A 22607-nucleotide genomic window follows, 5' to 3' on the forward strand; every position below is an offset into this window, starting at 1 on the left:
AATGTGTCCGGAAGTCGATGCATTGCAAGCGGAAGTTTTAGATTTACCTGCCTTCCTGTTACACTACAACAACTTCCAGCCGTACCGAAATTATTTTACACGCACACACTAAGATACCCCTCCCCACTGAGGTAGGCTCTCTCCTGTGTGCTTGGTGTGCTCCTCTTCAGTGCATGTGTGCTTGTTTTCAGTGCGTTTGTGAACATTTTAAATGCACATGTTCCTGTTTTCAGCACGTCTACATTTTCAGTGCATACATCCCATTTTTTCAGTGGTTGTGTGCTCATTTTCAGAACTGGTTTAAACATTTTCAATGCGTTTACACTAGTTTTCAGTGCGTGTCTACATTTTCTGTGCGTTTGTGCACATTTTCAGTGTTACGCACTGAAAACCGTTCTAATGTTCTTTAATTTGTTTGTCAGTAATTGCCCTCCCTCATCCTTCGTTTGTTTTTCTTCTTCTTGCCTGTGGTGTTAACGTCCAAAATAAATTCTAACTCTATCCCCGGCTAATACAGAAACAGAATGTCTCATGAGTCTTGTTCACATTATGGCTTTTGCATCATCTACTTTCCTACAACAGCATTTCTGGCAGTTTGATGACTTTGCACCGTGTTTCATCTCGGAATTCAAATATTAAAGGTATAAGAGGGGGGTCAGGAGGTTTTCTAACTCTAACTAACTAAAGACATACAGTCAAATTAAATATTCCTAATGAGGTTGTGGTGACGAGTCTTCAATGGGTTCCAATGAAACTATCTGCTTGTGTATTTCTTTACTTCAAGGCGGTTTGGCCTCTGGGTGTGCACCAGGTCAATGACTGGATCAATCAACCCATCAATCAATTATCTTAACTACGTAATCCCTTGTAAAGTCATTTGTCACGGCTCATCATAAATTCAGGAGGAAGAGCAAAGGGAAGTCAAAGGAACACTGTTGTGCTATCAGGAACACAAATCAATCAAAGCATAGTTGTCAATATCTAAATGCCAATAACAGCATGTGTTGAGGCAATGACAAAGACTAAACTGCAAACAGTGGAGAGATGATCAATACGTGGAATTGGAATCTATTGCTGAAGCAGTGGTTGGGTCAAAGACTTATTGAGATATTTGGATCTGACTCCTTTGAAGTTAGACCCACAGGACCACAGAATTAGAGACACAAAACAATCTGTCCAGTCAGTGTTTTCTCCTCAGAATTAAATATGGCATCTCAGACATCACCAGTTGTTTGCGTGCTGCAAAATGCGACCAGACGCAGTACATCCTGGTATTTGTGGCAAACTGCATTTGATATACTATGTATTAGGACATACTAGATGTTTTTCTGGCATATTAATAGAATGGAGGTATGGTTATTGGAACACACATACATACACCTTCACTAAACCACTGAACTGATCAGTGTTTAGTAAAAGAAATGCAACACAAATGAGCTTTTATGTTGGTGGTTTGGGAGTTGACCAACAAATCCACTAAAAGAGGAGATGTTGGTTTCCACAACTCTGCACTACTACACACATGTGAGATGAAATAAACCCAAGTCAGTGTGCAACAAAGTAAAGCACATGATGACCCTCAAAATGCTGTGTGATAAATTACAGCGAGCATAACATCATCATGATCTACAATAGTAGCCAGTTTGGCTCTGTGTTCAATAGATCGTTCTGTTATGAGACACTTTGCCCAACAACACACGTACCCATTTGAAAACATGACAACAATTGTCATGATTCCTTCCAGCTTGGATTAATTTACCTGCAATTGATGCTCCTGAATGACAAAATCATTCGCTATGATTTGTTCATTTAAATTTCTCGGTGATATGGTGATTTTGACCCTCCCCTTTGTTGTTTGGTAATGAGAGTTGAAAAATATTTAGGATCCTGGTTTGTTAGTTGGAAGATAGTAGTTATTTGTAAGGGTTCACATTATCATTAACACAGTGACAGGATTAAAGAAATTCAAAATCCAAAAGATTGTTGACAAAACATAGAGGAACATATATTTATGGCACTTTTTGGGACAAGAATAGTATACATATATATTCATGACTTCTGTTGGAAGTCATGAATCATTTCATGACACTTTTCATGACACTTTCATGATATCAGTCACTTACATTTTGATAGCCTGTCAACATCAGGACATTGGTTTCTTAATCATTCCCAAATGAGTCACTTTAATGGCTCTTTTTCAGAGCTCAAGTGTCAGTTCAAGGTCCTTGAGGACAGTGGAGAACATTAATAAACTACTCAACTTTTTCACTCTCAAACAATCTAGTCCAGGGGTGGGCAAACTTTTTTGGCTCGGGGGCCACATTGAGTTTTAAAATTTGACAGACGGGCCGGGCCAGTAGCAGATGAATGGAGTGTTTGTGTGAACTAATATAAATTACAAGTACAATTTAATTTCAGCAGGAACAGTGTTGTTGGTCACCCTTTTTAACCAGTGCGTCAACATTTGGTGTCAGTTTGGTTGTGGCAATTCTCAGAACAGATCTGAGGTGTTCATCAGTTAGCTGGGATCTTACACAGTATTTATTTTTTTATCGCATTAATGCATATTTTATTATGCACTTAATTATTAAGCAGTCATTTTCGACACAGTGCTTTTAGTGTAAAGGTTAATGACTGTGGTCTTTTTATCAGTTTGAGTCTTTGACCGGATCATACAAATGTTTGACTGTCACATCTAACATTATCAGAGTTCTGCTCTGTAATGTCTTTCCTCGTCTCTCCCCCCTGTATCACGGTGTGGGTGCATCTCACTGCAGTCAGGAAACGTATCAGAATACCCTTATTTTATTGGCTAAACTGCATCACGTGACGTGATTTACAACGCATTGGTCGGTGTTTTTCCTGCACCGCTGAACAAGTGCCGTAAATGCTGGAAAGGAGTGTGAATAACTCCGCTGCATAAAGCAAAGTCCCGCGACCCACTGAAAACGGGTCCGCGACGAACCACCAGTTGAGAATCACTGGTCTACAGGATCGTGACGAGCGGTGAACAGCTGTTTGTGTGGCGTGTCTTACGTCTCTTCCTGTTTCCTTCACCTACATTCCCCTGGGTCCTAAGCCCCTCCGCGTACAGCTTATTATCACCCTCTTTGCACCAATGTACATTTATAACAAATACCACACATATTACACGGTAATCAGCGTTGCATATGTGTCAAACTCTATCGGTGCATCTCCGGTTCTTTAATGTAACGTAAGTGGAGCGACGGAGCCTCTCCCAGCTGTTAGCAGACTGTTGTGCTAGCAAGCAGGCTCGCTCGCGAGCTGTACCCAGCATGCAGTTCGGCGGTGAAATTTTATAAATGTACAATTATTAGTGTTACAAATTGTTTATGTGTCACAGACTGTTGTGTGCTGTTGTGTTTTTCTCTGTTAAAGAGCATTAGTTGTGGGTTGTTAATTGTTGTGTTATAAAGTTGACCATGACTAGGGTTCCCTCTCAATACATATAAGACAATTAGCGCTGACCGCTGTGTATTAGCAGCAAAGAATACATTTAGCTGCCTGTTGAAAGCAGACAGCAGTTGTTTAGGCTATGCACCGGCATAATGGTGTGTGACTAATTCATATCATACGGGAAATTAAAACCGGTATACCACCCAGCCCTAGTCTTAATTATAATATGGACAATTTTGTACCAATATTTGACGGGCCGTATTAAAACGCCCAACGGGCCGTATCCGTATCCGTATCCGGCCCGCGGGCCGTAGTTTGCCCATGCCTGACCTACAACATGCAATGCCTCCTTCTTGAAGACACTTCAAAAAGGTCTCAGACTTGAGACTTGAGAGAGGCTTGGTTATTACCGAGTTGGCAAATTATGTGGTTGTTTGGGCCAATGTTAGCTTTTACCACACAACTCTCAACCATAGACGGTATATGAGCAGTGGACATAGTCACTGTGATGTCACCCATTGGTTTGTGGGCTATGGTTTGGAAGCCTCCAGTTCAGCATGTTATTTGTAGCCATCTTGTTGCAACCAGAAGTGACACAAGAGGGTGGAGCTTAGTACAACCGAATGCTGAAGAAGATATTTTTAGGCCACTAAATATGTTACAATTATTGTGAAATTGTGAAAGGATTAGAGTTCTAAGACAAAAACACAGACAACACCCAGACCAGACAACGCCACAGTAATGACCTGCGAATGACATGGTAGCCACGCGTTTAGACTTTGATCAGGTCCAATCCTGTCCTCTCCAATATGTCATTGATGAAAGCTCAACAGGGAAGTTATTGATACAAAATTTATTTTCTTCTGTGGCGACAAGCTGACGCCGTTTATATTTTTGAAATGTCATATTTCCATCTTATATAATCGCTCTGTGGGTATCTTGGTCTAAATGCCTCTTTTTCCATCGATATATAACCATAACAAATACATATACTTAAAATACATGCATATTAATTGACAATTGATTGCCAAACTTGAATTTAATAGTTTACATGTTCAATATTTAAATGTGTGAAAGTGAAAGCAATCAACTTTACAAACTGTTACTGTCGATTTTGTAAGGATAAGCAACTAAGACAATCTCAACACAATATCCAACTCTCTGACTGATTTAATGTCATTGTATTCGTCAGGCCAAATCTGTCTTTTCAGTTGTCCCTTAACTTGACCTACCTATTTGTCATCATCTTCCATTTGTAATGTGATACCATTCGTGAAAACTTCCCCCCGTAGTTATGGCATGTGATAGAAAGCCTTGCTTGAGTTCAATGCTGCACTACTCTTCAGAGACTTGGTGTGCATATGTGCTCTTGTTCAGAAGGGTATCATACCAGGGGATTCTAGTATGAAAACAACTGGAGCCAAAATGCAATTTGTCTAGAAAGTCTAGCAGAGTGGATTTTGATCATGTACAGATGGTTCAGTTGAAGAATGTAACCTTCAACCTTTGTAAAAAAAAAAAAAAGGTTGAAGAATACTATTAAAGAAAAGAAAAGAAAAGTTTTTCAGTCTTGCATACATATAAACTACATGATACATGCAATTGCTAATGTAGCCTCCTGGTATTTTACATAATGTGAAATGTTTTGGAATTAAACATCTTCAGTACAATTAAATTAAAATGGATGGATTGTGTTGCGTGATTGTGAGTAGGCCTATTATCTCATACTGCATGATGGTGCACAAATCAAGAAGAACTGGGTCAGTACTGCAGCCATATTAAGTTTCTAACAATGACACAACAGAAGCACACTGCTTTTCCCTGCAGCTTCTAGGTTTGCAAATAGCTAGTTCAGATGGGACTGAAAAAAACACATGGACCACAAATAGTTGGTAAGGTAAGCTCAAATTGTTGTCCATATTGTGTGTGTTTTGTTTGTTTAGTTTCTGCCTATTTTTTTAAATGTGTATTAGTCTGGGTTCCGGAAGTTTCATGTGGCTGCAATTTATTAATTGCGTTTTTCTCCATTAATTTCATAAAACCTGTATGCCAGTGTAATTTAACTGTGGGTTGTTTCATGAGATAGGACATGCTGTACTTACAGCATTCAATGTTAAAATCTTTGTGAACGACTGTTATGCTGCTTTCAAGTACTCCTCGTAAGCCCATGCTTCTGAGAGTACCGTCAGCAAAATGTAGCCTAAGTACAAGGTACCGTTTTTTATCATTTGAAATATGACTGCATTTTTTAAACCACAAAGTGGTGCTTGTGCTTTGCTATAGACAGCACCTGGCCGCTGAGCGTACATCACATTGAAAAGGCGACTTTCTCAGCCCGTTGTTAATATTACGACAGCCCTCGAAGGCAGCATGCAGCAATCGAGGAGAGAGAGAGAGAGAGAGAGAGGTGGTTGTGACGTCATGGCACGGTGCCCCGTCCATGTTTGGCGAAGAAAAAGTTTGTGTTTGCTGTCGACAGTCGTTTCGACAAACTCTAGCCGCCACCAACAACTAACTAGAGCTTATAGGAAGCAAAACTAATTTTGCTTCAGGGTTTGTCATATCAACGGAACATTAATTGTTATATAAGATGACCGTACTTAATTATTCATCATTATTACGTTAGCGTTATCCAAACAAAACTGGCAAAAGACCAGAGCGGGCGGTTCACGTTGAAATGAACGGCTGATTGCTCTGTCGTTCAACAGTCGACAGTTTTGTTTTTTTTCCTCCTCCTGGATGGGCTGTTGTCTTTTTCTCGCTATTAATGAATAGGCTATTAATTCCTTGGAGAGTCTCGCATCCTCCGCTCGCTGGTCTCGCATGAACCGTGTCGAAGCAGCTCCGAGGGGTCGAGGCTCCGCCAGCAGAGCCGGGCTTCAAGATGGGGATGCCCCGAGGAGGACGCCTGCTCCTGGGGACGTGCCTTGGCTCGCTCTTCGTACTCGTGCTTTACTTTCAGAGCATCACCAAGCCAGGTAAGACCCCACTCACACGACACTAACCGTGTTGTAAGGGTATGCGGCTGAAGTAACGCATTTATATTTGAACACAACAGCAATGCTGTGTTAATTAGATATCCCTTAGGGTGCAGTGACCATAAAGAAAGGAAGAAAAGCTACACGTGCACGTAATATACATAATATCTTGTTTGGTGTTGTGTTTTATAGACTTGTATCTTGAATGCTGATAATGGCAGTGAAAAATGGCACTTTGGATTCATGGTTATCAAAAGAAATAGAAAGGTAGGAGTAAACTAAACTTGTGGACGGCAGTGTGGTGGTCTTGTGTGCCCCTTTAATGCAGCATCATGGCTTTTAAATAGGTCTACTTCAATCATTTGACAAAACTGGCATCATTGGTACACGTGTGTGGTTGTGAAACGGAGAGCATGTGCAGAGAGAGAATGAAATTAAGTAAGACATGAAGTATGAATCAGCTCACTGTGAGCAGTGTAATGTTTTGACTGCCCCCCTCCTACAGGCGCCCCCCCCCCAATCAGGCATTCCTCTGCTTTAACCTTCCTCTCCTCTCCTCTTTCCTCTCCTCTTTCCTCTCCTCTTTCCTCTCCTCTCCTCGGCTTAGCCTCTTCTAGGCGTTGAATGGCACATTGGCCCACAGGGGACTTCAGACCCCCAGGGAGAGGAGTCAGAGGGAAAGGGGGAGAAAAGAGAGGTAGAGATCAATGTGGCTTTTTGTTGAAATAGAAAAGTATTGAGGTGAACTGGGTGACTTTTCACAGCTTTGGCGAGATGCACGTCAAGGCATATATAATGGAGCATCTGCCGATGTCATAGTTTATGAAATATAATGATTAAGAAATAGTAAAACATTAAAAAAGCACCATTGCACAGCTGGATTGCCTCAGCACACTCCCCATGATGGAACAGTTCACAACCAAAGTAGTAAATCATCTTTATAGATCACCACACGTGGAATATATGTAAGGCTTTTAGTGGCAGACACACAAGCCACATGTTGCTGAAGCTACAGTTTAAAAAAAATACACGAGCACTCTCATTGACTCCCTTCCACCAGCTAGGTGTATATTACCTTTAGAGCATGACCTGTTCGGGCTTGTCTTCTCGACAGTCCGTCTAGTAGACGTGCGGGCCACATGAAAAGCACGTAGGAGCCACACACTAGAGAGGACTAATTCAGAGGATGGCAACAAAGCACATGGCTTCCTTAATTATTGTTTATCTAGTCAGAGAAGATTTTAATAACGCCACCAAATGTCTTGTTTAGTTCTGTACTATCCCGGTTATTTCCCTTCCCTCTCATTTGCCACTTCTACTCTGTTTCGGTCGGAGTGGAGCACAGTGAGGTGTAGCAAGACAGAAGGAAGCAGCTGGTCCTCAACTAGAATAACCTGTCACAGCATGCGTCACGACTCTACTTTATTTATTCCTCGTGTATTCGTTTTAAATTACATTTCAACCATTTGGGAGAGTTATTCGTGAGATGAGATTAGTTTTTAAGATTTTAATTGTGTTTCATAGTGTGTTCATATGCCAACTTTTCACACAGTTGGGATCTCTGCACAGCTGTGATCAGAAGGGTGATTTAGCATGGTGGTGGTTTGATGTTTACCCAACAACCAGAATATAGGGTATGAGAAATGTGAGTTTTATTCCAGTAGCGTTACCTGATTGTTGATGGAGAGATTGGTTAGAACTGAAGAGAACAACCCTGTGGTTGGCGTTATATTATTGTAGCACTGTGTTAACTGTCAGTCTTGTGAGTTACAAAGTAATATACACTCTTGTATGTGAAGCATGTTTGTTGCTAATTCCACTGCTTTCATAAAACCTTCATTGCAAACAAAGCTCTTCCTCCCCAATAGGACAATGATACTTGCCACTGGTGCATAGACAGATGAATGCTACAAAAATCCTATAGTATGAAGAACTCCCCGTACTTGTAAGTTGAACACAGGCATTCTAAATGTCATTTTAAAATATCCTCATGTTTCGAGGTCACTTGTCTTCATAACCACATCTCCTTATTAAGCTTACCGTTTTATATCAGACAGGAAGCGCAGTGCATATTCTTGTTGTGCTTGTATTGTCAGACTTCCTCTGCCAACTCCCTTGGTTTTGGCACTCAGGAAAACGTGTGCTATCCAGTGTGCTATAATAAACCCATTAGTAGAGTCATGTCAGATTTGTTGCTCTATTAACTGTTCATTTATTTTCGGAATTTGAGTTGGTTAAGTTCAGGTATGTCGCCAGATTTTGAGCTGAAGTTGCAGTTCCTGTGGGCGAGATAGTTTAACTTCTTCCTCATGTTTTGTTGAAATGAGATCATTGGTGTTAAAGATGCTGCGCTCATTGACACCGAGGCTAGATAAACGATGTGTAGCATGGTGCTGAAGGCTAAACCAAAGCTAGACTTGAGCATACTCGGGTACAGCCATGTGTATGGCGTGAGTCCCAGTGTGTATGTATCTCTGGTAAACTAACATACCACAGGTAACGTTATGTAAGTCATTTTAATCATGTGATTTGAATTGTTGAGGTCCCTCGACTGCCAGGATTACTTAATCCTTGAACGAATGTCAGAATTTGACAGATAATTGAGTCTCCACTTACTGCTGTGTATTGAAACTTGGAGAGCTTTGTTTGATTTTGACTTTTGACAGATTCATGCTGTATCAGTGGTACAGGCCAACACATCACCCATTAAAGGATCAATCAGCATCGCAGCAGGATCTGTTCATGCATGGATTTAAAGTTATGAATATAGACCCCTGCTGTGGGCTTTTGACACAGTTATAGCCGATGGGCAAGAGGAAATCATGCGAAACATGGAATTTTCAGATCTTTCTTTATTGGAAAAGTGATTCCCCCCCTTTTCATCCCTGTTAAGATATTTAACACGTCTTGCTTTCTTTAGGCTTTACAGGAGTTTATTTGAATTTATCAACAATAAAATTCAATGTGCCGGATACGTAACAGCTGCATTTTGGGAAATAATAGGCTTGCTGAGTGATTCTAGAAACATTCCCATCGCAACCTAATTGTTTAATTTCCTCTAAAAATCTTCCCTCCAGCCAGTGTAAAAACCCTTTAGAGATGCTGAGTAAAATCCCCTAGCATGTGCTTTTTCCAGTCAGGCTCTCTTATTAGATACATCGTAATTTGAACAAAAATAGAGATGAACACCCAGTTTCTATTTCTTCTCAGACTCCCTTTTATGTGGTTGCATTGACTCAGCAAGGTTGTGCGTGTCGTTTGAACGTACATGCTCCAAAGCAAAGTATCGTAGCCCAGCATGGAAGACTGTTGCAAAATGTGCGAACTTGTCAGCATGTACAAGGTAAGGAAAATCCACACTTGTGCTAATGATATAGCACTGCTTAACTAAAGAAATGCATGTTTAATCAACCTGTACACGCAGCATATGGTCATACTTGTGATAAGATCAATAACTTTATGATATCACATGGCTGTGATGTCGTGTTTTGTTTGCATCATGTCTTGGAATCTGAACTGACATATGTTGCCCTTGAGCCGAACCAGCACTTGCGTCTACAGGTTTACTCTTGGTAGACTCATAATTTCTAAATTGATGTAGTCTGTGTTCGTTTGCTGTACATTCCCCCTCTCCAACATTTCCACTTAATTTACTGGGCTTCATGGCCTCACATACTAGAGGGTGGGAACACTCTTCTCTCTCTTTCCCAGCTGTAGGAGACAATAATGACTTGTCCGATCCTGCTGAAAAGCCCTTGGGCATCTGAATATCATATTCTCAAGTATTGGTTCTCCTTTACACCAACTGCCACTGTTTTAGGTTTCCAATGGGAACTGAATTAAAAAAACAAACTTCCACGTATGGATGCCAGGAGTTTTAAGATTGTTTTTGCTGGATATCACTGATCTTCTACATTCATAAAAGCAGAATCCACTCGGTTGGTTCATCTGACAGTAATGGATCCCACCTCTCAACTCTAAACGGAGGCAACACCAAGGCCTGCTCTGATGTGTCTTGCCCACACAGAGTCGGTGCACAATTCACCTTGTCATGTTTTACTCAAACCTGCTGGAGGAGCGTACACACACACACACACAAACACACACACACACACACGATAATCTTTGTCATTGAACACATATATTTGCCCACAATCACACTTGTTCACCTCCGCACACACCCATCCGAACACACAACGTGTAATCCTGTGACTGAACACACCAGCGCTACTTTATGCGCGTGCATGAGTGTGCATGAGTGTGCATGAGTGTGCATGAGCGTGCATGAGCGTGCATGCGCGTTGCCGCTTATCATCTGACTCGGACATCACCTGCAGCTGTTGTGAGACGAACACAGCATGTTGTGTTGCCATTGAGGTCGTCCCACAATGCTGACAACCACATGCTATGCTACACCTGCTGGCTATTTGTTCTGCCACAATCTGTGTGGTGTAATCGAAAGTCTATTTCTTTATATCCCTACCGTGCTTTGTCTTCTAAATCGTTTTCTGGTTTCACTTTCAGTTTAGCTCACCATCTGAATGGGCTGTTTGAAAGCGTACACTGAAACGGATCATGTTTTTTTTTTTTAGTTGACTAAAACACAATCTGCTGATGACCCTCTCCACAGCAGTGTATTCCTTTACTCTTGTGTTAGCACTCCTGCCTGTTTTTACAAACTGGCCGCCATCTACAGTAGGTAATCCTCTGACTGTGGATAAATATCTCATACAACACACTGATACTTTGCTTGAAGACCTGTTTGGCCACAGGGTGGGTGAGACGGTCCCAAACAGGGGAGGCTACTTAAAGTCCAACATGAAACAGACTGGTGGTGTATCACACATACTATTGCTTTTTTAATAACAAAAGACAGATGGGTTGAAAAATGAAGGGTTAATATAACAGACCCAAGAAACATGCTTCTGGGCTATAAATATTTATATTGGATTTATTGTTTTTGTATAATTTATTTAAACAGATTTTCTCTTTGCAGTCTTTTTCACTTCAATCTACTACTGCGGAATTTTAAAGCTTAAGAGAATATTTGATAACAGAAATAGTGCCTTGATTTATAGTGTGAGTATTTGCTGATACAAAAAAAAAAAAAGAATCACGATAAAATGTTTTTTCCATATCTCCCAGCTCTAAATCTGCAAGAATGATGTGCTAGGATCCCTTTATCCCCTTTTGGCTTCCATCATACTGGCCCTAACATGCAAATCTGTTGCTGGAATGATTGTGTTGTTGTTTTGTTTGAAAAAACTTTAAATGAAGACTAAGGCTACATCCACACTACTACGTTTCCATTTTAAAACGCATATGTTTTACTACAATTAAACAATTTCTGCATTTTATAATGCTACTACTGCCTGCATGCGGAGAAAGCAAGCTCTTATTGGAGCAATTAGCGAGCGGCGTGTCCAGCGGCACTATCAGCCCCTACGGAGCGGACTTTTGAAGTCATGGTTTGAGCCTTTGAGGAGGGCAATGGACACAAAATGGAGGACTTTCCTTTTCTTATCAATGCAGAGCTACGAGTGTGAGAACAGACAACACCAAATTTATTGACCCATAATTAGTAAAACTTTGATTTGTAAGTGTTCATAAAGTAAATTTGATCTTAACTAAGTTTGAAGAATAAAACTTGTTGACGTAGATCGTTTTCGTTTTAAACGGAAACTTGTTAGTGTGGATGTAGCACAAGAGTGAGATCAAAAGGAACTGCCATCCCCGCTATAAAGGATATCACTGATCGTAAAGGCACCTCATGTTGTTGGTCTAATTACCACCATGTGCCGCTCTTAGCACGTGGATGGTGTTACGCCTTTGAATCAAGCTGCACTGAAAGCAAACACTGAAAGTCTGGCAGCCCTGTAACTCCTGACAACCCCATTGTCTTTTCCTGCCATCAGTTGTTTTCATTTGTGACATTCGGTCACTTTCCATTTTACATTGAAACAGACTTTTATACAACCCAATGAAATCAAAATACATTGTGGTTTTCTGTCAGCTCATGGAAACTTCCATTACGTGGCCCTCATAAAGACAAGCATTTATTTCAAGTACATTCATTCATTCATTATCCAAACCGCTTATCCTGTTCAGGGTCGCGGGGCGCTGGAGCCGATCCCAGCTGACATTGGGCGAAGGCAGGGTACACCCTGGACAGGTCGCCAGTTCATCGTAGGGCACATTTCAAGTACAATGAAGTGTAATTTCACCTCTTTAAGTAAATATATTATTATAGTCATGTGCTTTTTATCATGATCAAAGAGGGGAAGAGTTTTTTCAGAAAAACAGAAGCTCACCTGCCAACCGCAAAAGACAAAGATTTGTCTTGATTAAAAAAAAGTTTAAGTGATATTATTAACAACTGAAATGTTTTGATGTATTGGGCCCACACACAGTGAAACTAACTTTGTCACTAACTTCCTGTCAACTGATTAGTTATAAGCGAGTGTTGTGTTTATAATGTTTCAGACTTAATGGAACTCTGTTTGTCTTCGAATAAAACATCAGCACTTAAAGGGCAGCGCATGTAGATGCAGATGTAGATTTTTGTTTAAATTGGTTTTCTCTTCGTGTTTATTACTGGAGTGTTTGGCATATGACAGAGATGCACTCATGAACATCGGAGAAGGAAGCGTGGGGATTGGTTAAAGTGTTACGGGACCGTAAGACGAGCACAGCCCGCGGCATCTTGCGACCACCAGACCAGCCTAACCCAACATCACCGAAAGCGGAGTCGACCACCTCAGGAGGAGAGCCGAGATGGAAGCTAAGCTAATCCAGCTAGGACCTTAGGCTATGCCACTACCCAGCCTACTCCTGACTAATGTCCGTTCACAGGAAAATATGATTCACACCGCTGACAGGCTGTTAAACCTGACAAACCCAAGTCCAACATGGGGCTGCTTGGTGTGCGCAGTAAGACTGGGGACTTTTCCGCTCTTCTAGCTAACTAACTGTCAGCGTTGTGTCATTTCCCGGGTCTGAGAGGAAGTGGGTATTTCTGGTGCATGTGATAGAGCACAGAAAGAAAGATGTGGTTTGTAATGATCAGAGTGAAGTAACCTCTGAATGTACTTGTTATTGTACAGAGAAAACATTGATGGTTGGAGAGCAAGTTAAAGCTTTGATGCATTATACAGGATAGGAAAAGCATTCCTGAGTTTAACTTTCTATACACAGCAAAAGATATCTCTGTTAATGGAAGAGCACATCTAGGCTGGCTCATGTCTTGTGGTGCCAGTAGACACAAATACCTTTTTATAGGCTCTTTTAAATTAAAGGAAAAGGATCAGCAGGATGATTTAACTGCATAGTGGTGAAGTTTATAGAGGTACAGACCTACAAATCAAGTGGCATGTCAGGGAGATACAAGGACACCCTCCGCCCCTCAACATGCTTACCGGTTAACACCCATGTATGCACTCGCACATTGAGAGGTTGTGTCCATAATTATGTAACTGCTCTGCGAGACTGTACTCGGACACAGTGGTGCTTTGAGCTCATTTCTAGCATCAGCGTTCTAACATCACAATGTTAACACGGGATGTTTAGCTGGTATAATATTCATCACGGTCACATCTTAGTTTAGCATGTGAGGTTGCTAACATCAGCAAAGTAGCACTAAACACGGCACAACTGAGGCGGATGTGAATGTCATTTTGTCTTGGCGAAACTGGTAATGGTGATATATGAAAGGGCAGGCGATTACCGGAGTCAGTAGGCTTCTTCTTTAGGGGGACAGAGAATGTCTGTACAATACGTCTCAGAAATCCATCCAATTACTGTTGAGATAACAGTCTGGATCAATGTGGTGGGATCGCCCAACCATCCCTAGAGTCATGCTGCAAGCAATAGCTATAAAAATGTCTGTATAAAACCCTTGTGACATTCTCTGGTTAAACCCACCAGCCAGATAGTTGTTGTCTTTTTGCTGCAGCCCCACAGGAATTAAAAAGCCAATCATATTCACAAATGATCACTGTTTCACCAGTAAGCATGAGTACGAAGAAAATCAAGTAGAAGATGTTCTAACATCATAAATACATTTAGCCTCTTTGTGCTATGCTAAGTTATTAAAAACCTTAAATTAAAAAAGCATGAGCACAAAAGCTTAGAAACTTTGTGGTAGTGTAAAGATGTGGAGTGACGCAGAGATTGAAAAGGGTCGGACTCTTTCTAGTGGCATGTGTCAATTCCTAGCAACGTTCCACTCTCCTATACCTCTCTGCAGCAGCATCACACTCATTATCATACCCACTATGCCACTGCTTATTATGGTAAGCAGTGGCATAGTGGCAAATGGTGTGAATCTCTCTTTTTTTCGCTGTTTTTAGCAAATTATCTTTACCCTACACTTTCTCGGGGCAAATATAAAGTTACTTGGCCCTTTGTATTCATTTTGTATACACAACCCGGACACCAGTGAAACCAGAGTTTTGTCAATAAAGAATACTCACCAGCACCCATGTTTCCGCTCCATCCTGCAGTGTTTATACTTGAAAACGGACAATAAACCATTAACATGAGCAGAGCCTCTAAGTGTCTCTTGACCTACTTTCCAACTTCCCGAGGAAGCGTCCTGAGTTTGTGGACAGCTTAGCTTGTTAAGATGTGAACTGCACTGCTGTTGACTGAGAGCTTCGACACCTCATCCATTTTATTCAATTCTTCCTGGAACTTGCTGAACTTGTCTGATTTCTATGCATGATGAGGCTTTATTTTTCAAACCTCTGGTATACTTTGTGCTGTTTCTGTGACTTCTCATAACCATTCCTCTTCCTCAAAATTACATCCAACACTGTAACTTTGACTCTCTGAGTGCTGTGCAATACATAGACAGTACATACTTTATCATGTATGTAATATAGCATGTATAAATAAGATGTAACTGTGCGTCCTATATTCATACGTAGCCTAAGATTCTTTTTGTATGTACATATATCCAGCAGGGGTAGAACGGTATGCAAAGTTCATAGTTTGGCATGCACCTCGGTTTTGTGGTCACGGTTCGGTATGGACACGTGGAGGCACTCTTTGGTGCTTGCATGCGGTGCACCGGGCTTGCAACTAACTCAATACACATCGGTCCTTATTACACGCTCCCAGCAACTGATGTGGTATAAAGAGCGAGATAGTCCACACAGGGCAGCGAGAGCAGTGGTGGATGGGTCACAACTAGCAGAACTTTCGTCCAGGAGACTCATGTTCGTGTCTCGTGTGAAACTAGTTCAGTGCGAAATATCAGTGGTTAGTCACAGGACTAGCTTGTCACTTGACTCATTTGCCACTTGATAGTCACGTGAGTCGTTGGTCAGTGAAGTTAAGGTTAACTAACCTCTTTTCCTACACCTAACTAATTGGTTTTATTGCCGAAACCTAAACTTCCTGTGAAGTTTATTTTGAAAAGACTGAATGTAACAAGCCTTTTATTGACAAGCCGTCCCTGACATGGCTAAAACTGACGCTACAGGGGTATGTGGAGCATTATGAGTTGGAAGCTCAAGACCAAGCTGCGGTATTTGAGGCATTGGGGCGAGAATGTGTTTGCTTTGGCCCTGTCTGATACTGCAGTAGGAGGCTGTACTCATTTTGTAGGTTGAAGGACTCGCCGTACAGTTTATCTTTGTTTCATTCTGCTAATTGACACATTCAGGTGATGCCATAGTAAATTCAATGTTTGAGGTGCATCCACAGGTAAACCCGACTCCAGTTGAACAATGTCAGCATACATTTTGGCACAAATTGTTGTCCATTGTTTTCCACTTGCCGGGCTAATCCGACTAGCATAAGACAATAACTGGTGTGCTGCCAAAACGTTTTTGGTAACCAACGCTCTAGAATTTCTGCTCCTTGTGTGCGTGTAGTAGACATTAATAGACTATTTTGACAGTAACGGGGCGTGCCGAAAGGATGTCGCATACTGAACCGAACGTCCTGTAACCATGGAGGGAAGAGCACGTGTACCGTTCCACCCCTAATATTAAGCTAAGCTTTCAACATGGTCCAGCAAGACTTAGATGTCAATCTCTGCGTGATCAGATGATGTGGCACACATGCACCCAGAGGAAGTTGAGGATTTTGATGATCCATGTGAGCTTAGGCAAAGAGGAAGGACGGGAAGAGGCTTCATCACTGCATTCTCAGTCTTACGGTCTATCTCAGATCCTCCTCTACCACACGTTTGACTATATTTGCAGCAGTCGAGCGACCAGTACAGCTGCTCTTCTCCTTTTTTTTTTTTTTTTTTTTTTTGTTTCCTCAAAATTACAGGAAGCAGATATGATTTAAGAGTTTGTAAAAAAAAAAAAAATTGTGGTTTGTGTGTTTTTTATGAGACTAGAGTCCCAAGTTGACGAAGAGATTTATTACATTTGGGTGACATTTCAAAACAGTGAAAGTTCAGACTTATTTGCTTAATGTGAACCCAGCAGAAGGAATAGCACCAGTGGGGAGACTAAGGCTCCGGCTCTTTCTGGGTTCCATACTTGCAGCATAGCCCGTCAACTTGATTTTTCTTGCCAACTAATATGCTTTCCATATGATGGTTTGGTATTTCACCATCAATCCATATGTTCTCTTTCAAGTAGATTCCCTCATGCTAACATACATAAAGCACATGACACACCTCCATCCCATTCCAGCATTGTGCAAAATGTAAAGCAACCCAATGCATGTTTGAGCCACATGTGCAAAACAAATGACTTTTCTCCCTCGGTACCATTAGCTGCAGACCCAAACACTGACTGCCATCAGGCCCGAGGGGGAGGGGGATGGAAGTAGAAGGCAGATGTGTTTATAGAGGCTGGAGGAGGGAGGAGAGACGATAACAAGGTCTCTACCACCAGATATCTCAACTTTCTGGAACGTGCAGAGCCTCCAGCAGCTCCATCATTATAAGTGCATGTTATGCAGCCAGGCGTGGTTCTTACCCACAGACAATCAGGGATGCATATTTATCATTGTTTGGTTGTGTTATGTAAATAAATTGGTAATGGGTATTCTCCAAATCACTTTTCTGTTGTACTGTGTCCTCCAGTTAATTTGCTGTGGATAGATTTCCGAAAAGGGTAAAAGTCAAATTAAATAAGAACAGATTAAGTGAAAGAAAAGTGCAGCTAGAGCAAAGAGAGACCTAAAAGGAGAAATGTAAGTTACGTAAGAGTTAGTTTGGAAGGAACACTCTGTTCCTATGGAATCTATAAATGAAAGGAGGGCGGATCACGTCATGACAAAGGCAGAACCAGAAGAGTGTCGGAAAGTTGGCTCTGACTGATCTTCCCAATACATGGACATCTTTAGAGTGTAATTTAAACCTCTGGTCAAACGCATGACATGCTGTGAAAAAGTGTTTCTCATTACAAGATTTTAAAATGTTCACTGTATAAGTGGTGACAACGTTCATTTCACATTTTCACATAAATCCTGTAAAGTTAGAAAGGAACTGGAGCGATGGAAAGAAAATAGAAGCAGAATTCCTCTATTAAATAGTGGGTTTTTTTGCTACATAGGCAATCAGTAAATGCAGCTGTTATCACATGGATTGTTCTTTCTAACTGTAGAACCTGCTGAGAGGATGGACAGCAGACCAGGGAAAAGCAGGAGAAGTCCACTGCAGACCCTCTACAATGGAGACCAGGTGAAAACGCACACACAAATACAACATGTGTTTGCCAAACTCTGTCCTTGTTTTTGTGCTGTACATTCCTGTATATTGTTCTTGAAACAGTGTAATTAAATTACATTTTTCTATTTCTGCTTCTTCCTCCCGCAATCCCCCACGCGGGCCCTCTCGGCCATTTGTCCTGCATCGCCCTGATCACATCCCTACAAGAAGCTGGAGCTGTTGGCAGCTCAGAGGTCCCTCCAAGGCCGCAGGGAGCTGTTGGAGCAGGCGTGTCTGAGCCACACAAGGAAGCGCCAAGTGCTTTCACCTGAGGATCTCAAACACCTCATTGTGGATGATAAACACAGCCTTATTTACTGCTACGTACCCAAGGTTGGTTACAATGAGATTAAGAAGCGCAGCTAATATTCTAGACCAGAGGTTTCCAAATTGTGAGGTGCACCTCTGCAGGGGTACAGTTGCAAGTTTGGCCTGCTGATTTGTTGACTCACTGAATCCGTGGAAAAATCAAAATTCCTGTTGACAAGGAGGGGGGTGAGGAGCGCAGTTTGCTTCTTTTTGGGGGGGACGGGCAACAGTGCCAGACTTTGAAAAATTCTGTTACACCAAGACGAGAATATTCTTCTTATTCAGTTGATGTATTTATAGACTAGACTGTTGATATGCATGTTTCTTACAGTGTATAAAAGCACCAGTATTTATGAATGTTTGTGTATTTCCTCACTTTTCTCACTTCCAGGTAGCCTGCACCAATTGGAAGCGTGTCCTTATGGTCCTCTCCAGTGATGGCCGCTACATCAACCCCCTTGCCATCCCTGCAAACGAGGCTCACGTAGCGGGTAACCTCCGCACACTTTCTGAGTTCACGGTCCCCGAGATCAATCAACGCCTTCGTAGCTACCTTAAATTCATCTTTGTGCGGGAGCCCTTCGAGCGCCTGGTGTCCGCCTACCGTAACAAGTTCACCCGTAGCTACAACACGGCTTTCCACAAGCGTTACGGAACCAAGATCATCAGCCGGAACCGGCCCGATCCGGAGCACGAAGCACTGGAGAAGGGAAATGACGTTTCTTTCCCCGAGTTTGTCCAGTATCTCGTGGACCCTCGGACCCAACGGGAGGAACCTTTCAACGAGCACTGGGAGCGGGTGCACTCCCTCTGCCACCCCTGTCTGATCCACTATGATGTAGTGGGGAAGTATGAGACTCTGGAGCCAGACGCTGAGGCTGTGCTCAGGTTGGCTGGAGTGGACGGGACACTTCAATTTCCAACATCTGGTAAAAGCACCAGAACTGACGGCAACATGGCAGCACGCTTCTTCAAGCATATCAGTCCTTTCTACCAGAAGAAACTGTTCAACCTGTATCGAATGGACTTCCTGCTCTTCAACTACTCCACACCAGAGTACCTCAGGACTCGATGAGGGGCAGAGAAAAGAGGATTGACATCAGTGCCATGGATGTGTGATGGTCATTTTGCACTTTTTGGTTGCCATGGACAATTTCCATGCATGCGCAGAGTGGTCCATCACGAGCACTGACTCGTCACTATGACCCTGCAACAAAAACACCAAAAATGGTGCCTGTCTTTTTTATTCTTTTTTTTTTACATTTAGCAGTTTGAAAATGCAGTTGACACATTACCTGTCTTTACAAACAGATCCCTTAGGTTCACTTAGAACTCAGTATTTATTTTTTATTCACTTGATTTTACCATTTCTCACCTAGAAATGACTTTGTCAAATTAAACCAAACTTTCTTAGACTTAGTTTTGCTGTCTGTTAGTGTAAATATGCCTAACCAACATCTCTGCCATGCCTACTATATAGTAACAGTCTTCCCTTGTTCTTCTGAGAACTAATGAGCCATACATTAAAGTCACACTTGTGAGGAGCAGGTTCTCCTTTTGCATCGGTGGTATACAGCTGAATGTGCTGACTGTGAAACTGAACACAGCAGATTCAATCAAAGCACAAAAGCATATCTCTGGATGGCATTTATTTATGTATGTCAGTGCATTAAGTATTTATTGTTGGTGTGCGAGTAAGAATTTAGTCTCATGTTTTTGTGAAAATGAATTCTATATGAAAGTGTTGCTCTTTTTCTTTTTCTTCTTCACATGGAAAGTTACTTGCGCTGTTGGCTTTTGCACATAAACTCATTCCAAATACAAATATGCTAGACAATATCAAAAAAATCTTCACATCCTACCCTTTAACCTTAGCTCAAAAACCTTTGCCTGGGCTTGTCTTATTAAACTTGTCACAGCACTCGCTGACATTATCTTAAATGTATAACCGAGAGTCATTTCCAGAGAAAATTTGCAGTCACTTAATTCCAGTGGAAGCTCGTTGCCATCCGTCCTCTATCACTGTCTGTATTTAGCTCTGGGCAGGTCGGCTGAACAAACAACCACATAGCTGTGGTCGGGGCTCGGTCCAGCCCAGCACTACCCCTGGTCAGAGCTCCCCTTGTTAGCGTAAATGCAGGCACATGGAGAGGTTAATCCACCGTCGGCATCTCCACTGCAGAGCCTTGTTCAGCAAATGTGTCGGGAATTTTATAATACAGAGGTTGATGTAGGAAAATGTTTATTAATGGCCTGTACTGTGAAAGTATCAGTTTTAATAAATGTCTGCATACAGGTTTTAAAGGGGACTCCCACAGATTTTACACACCAGTCTGTTTACAGGTCTTGGAGTCCTGCCGTATATGTGAAAAAGAGCTTTATAAAGCCTTTTGTGGCTCCAGAGGGGTAGCTGCAAAACGTCTGATAGATTGCACTTGAGCCAGGGTAGGTTGGGACTGAATACTGAATACTTTAAGTTAGAAAGAAGTGAGCTAACCAGACCTCTGTAGCTCTCTCCTCTGGTTAAGGTCAAATGGCTTGAGGCTACTTTAGCCTCTACAACACATGACACGGCCCTGAATCTCTGACCAGACTCTTGGCAGTTGAGCGGGTAATGTAGGCCAGGTTTGGACAAAGAAGAATGCGTGGAATTAAAAAGACGATAGCGATATATTCTTTTTTTTAAACTGCCGAGTGTAATGGTAAATCAGTAGAGTACTCTATAAGTCCATTATTGAAGCTAGGTGTGAAATCATCTAATAGGTTTCCATAATTTCAATTGAAACAGTCAAATCTGCAACCTAATTTTGTGGTTTGAGAATGTCACTTGTTTATTTTTTTTCAAGTTGCATGGAACTAACAGGAAACTGTCTAATCTCATCTCTTTATCTCTTTCATCTCCTATTTCCTCCAGATTTATTTTGTATAAAATGTCCTCTTGCTGAAGAACATTGTCAGAGTGACACTTTCTTTGTCTGTAGTAATGCTTTGAAAAGTGCAATATCTGTGTGTGAGTATCTGTAATGTGCTAAAAAGCTGTCTTTATAAGTTATTTCCTCTTTTATTGAAGCCTTTCATTTGTCCCATCATGCTTTTGCCACATTTTATTTCTCTCTTTTCCATCGATGCTGCCGTGGATTACAGGGTTTTCATTTTAATGCTCCCCTTTGGAGCAGTCTGATTCAAGCCATAATTTGCAAGCAGATGTGACTTTGCCAAAACCCGATCACACCCTTCATGATGCCGAGCAAAATATGTTTGACCTTTTCTTTCTTTCCTGGAAAATACAGAATACAAATAATCAGCTGGTTCTTTCAAAGGGATGAAACGTACATGCAGCCCAATCAAATGCCCAGACGCTGCTGTGAATAAACACCGCTAGTCAGACATCTCCAGCCATTTCTGTAGACCTACCTGTGACCTGGTGAGTCATTGTGCAAGAGCAAACCGAGCACAATCTGAAAGAATCTCTCATGCACCAGTTTACTTGTGCCACAAAACTGAATGTGATAAGTGAAGATGATGGCTGGTTACCTTGAAGTTTTTACAAATACAATCCCTTAACTGCAGTTCTGAGTGGGTGTGGTATTTTTTGTTTGTTTTCTCTTATCACAAAGTTTAGGTAAATGGACTGTACTTGTGTAGCGCTAGTCCTTCGACCACTCAAAGCGCTTTAAAACTACGTCATCATTCACCCATTCATACACTGATGACAGGGGCTACCTGCCCATCAGGACTATCTAATCATACACCGCAGGCACAGCTACAGGAACAATTTTAGTGTCTTGCCCAAGGATACAACGACATGGACTAGCGGAGCCGGGGATCGAACCGCCGATCCTCTGACTGAAGGACGACCCTGCTCTACTACTGGTCATATGAAAGGGAAAGTCGGCTCAAATAACAAATACATCCATAATCAAAGCTTTGCTGAAATTTTCAATAGAACCCTGTTCACACTGATCATGTCAAATTTCAAGACATTTATTGCACATTTTTCAAGAACTAACGGGGTGCCCGCAAGGATCCTAAAAAGTCTGAAGTTTGTTTACAATATGTATATTTGTCCAAAGACGTCGTGTAATAAAGTTAGCATGCGTTTAATTATGGAATTCTGCTGCATTTGACTTCATCTGAAGAGGACAAGGTTACTTTTCAGGTGCAGAGTCTTTATAGCTGCACTACCACCGGGCTCAGGTGTGACCCATCGGCTGTCGAGCAACAAC

At 41.7% G+C, this 22607-nt stretch overlaps 1 protein-coding gene across 2 annotated transcripts; it reads left to right on the top strand.

Annotated features, from left to right (window-relative positions):
• The first annotated feature begins 5868 nt into the window (after positions 1–5868).
• On the top strand, positions 5869–21950 carry LOC142950896 (carbohydrate sulfotransferase 11-like). Of its 2 annotated transcripts, none has more exons than XM_076092574.1 (4): positions 5869–6395; positions 17969–18045; positions 18241–18405; positions 18773–21950. In XM_076092574.1, exons 1-4 carry the CDS (start codon positions 6302–6304, stop codon positions 19454–19456), a joined length of 1020 nt encoding a protein of 339 aa, XP_075948689.1. In that variant the 5' UTR covers positions 5869–6301; the 3' UTR covers positions 19457–21950. The 2 variants fall into 2 exon arrangements, with proteins under 2 accessions (XP_075948689.1, XP_075948697.1); XM_076092582.1 differs by having other exon boundaries at positions 18244–18405.
• The last annotated feature ends 657 nt before the right edge of the window (positions 21951–22607 follow it).

Source organism: Anarhichas minor, unplaced genomic scaffold (genome assembly GCF_050575085.1).
Source record: "Anarhichas minor isolate MPS153535 unplaced genomic scaffold, ASM5057508v1 ptg000003l, whole genome shotgun sequence".
Taxonomy (NCBI): Eukaryota; Metazoa; Chordata; class Actinopteri; order Perciformes; family Anarhichadidae; genus Anarhichas; species Anarhichas minor.

Excerpts from the sequence above, each read along its gene's own strand:
- LOC142950896 (XM_076092574.1), top strand. The coding sequence starts at position 6,302 with ATGGGGATGCCCCGAGGAGGACGCCTGCTCCTGGGGACGTGCCTTGGC. Across the intron at positions 18,046-18,240 it reads CCCTCTACAATGGAGACCAG|AAGCTGGAGCTGTTGGCAGC; the intron begins GTGAAAACGCAC and ends CATCCCTACAAG. Across the intron at positions 18,406-18,772 it reads TTTACTGCTACGTACCCAAG|GTAGCCTGCACCAATTGGAA; the intron begins GTTGGTTACAAT and ends TCTCACTTCCAG.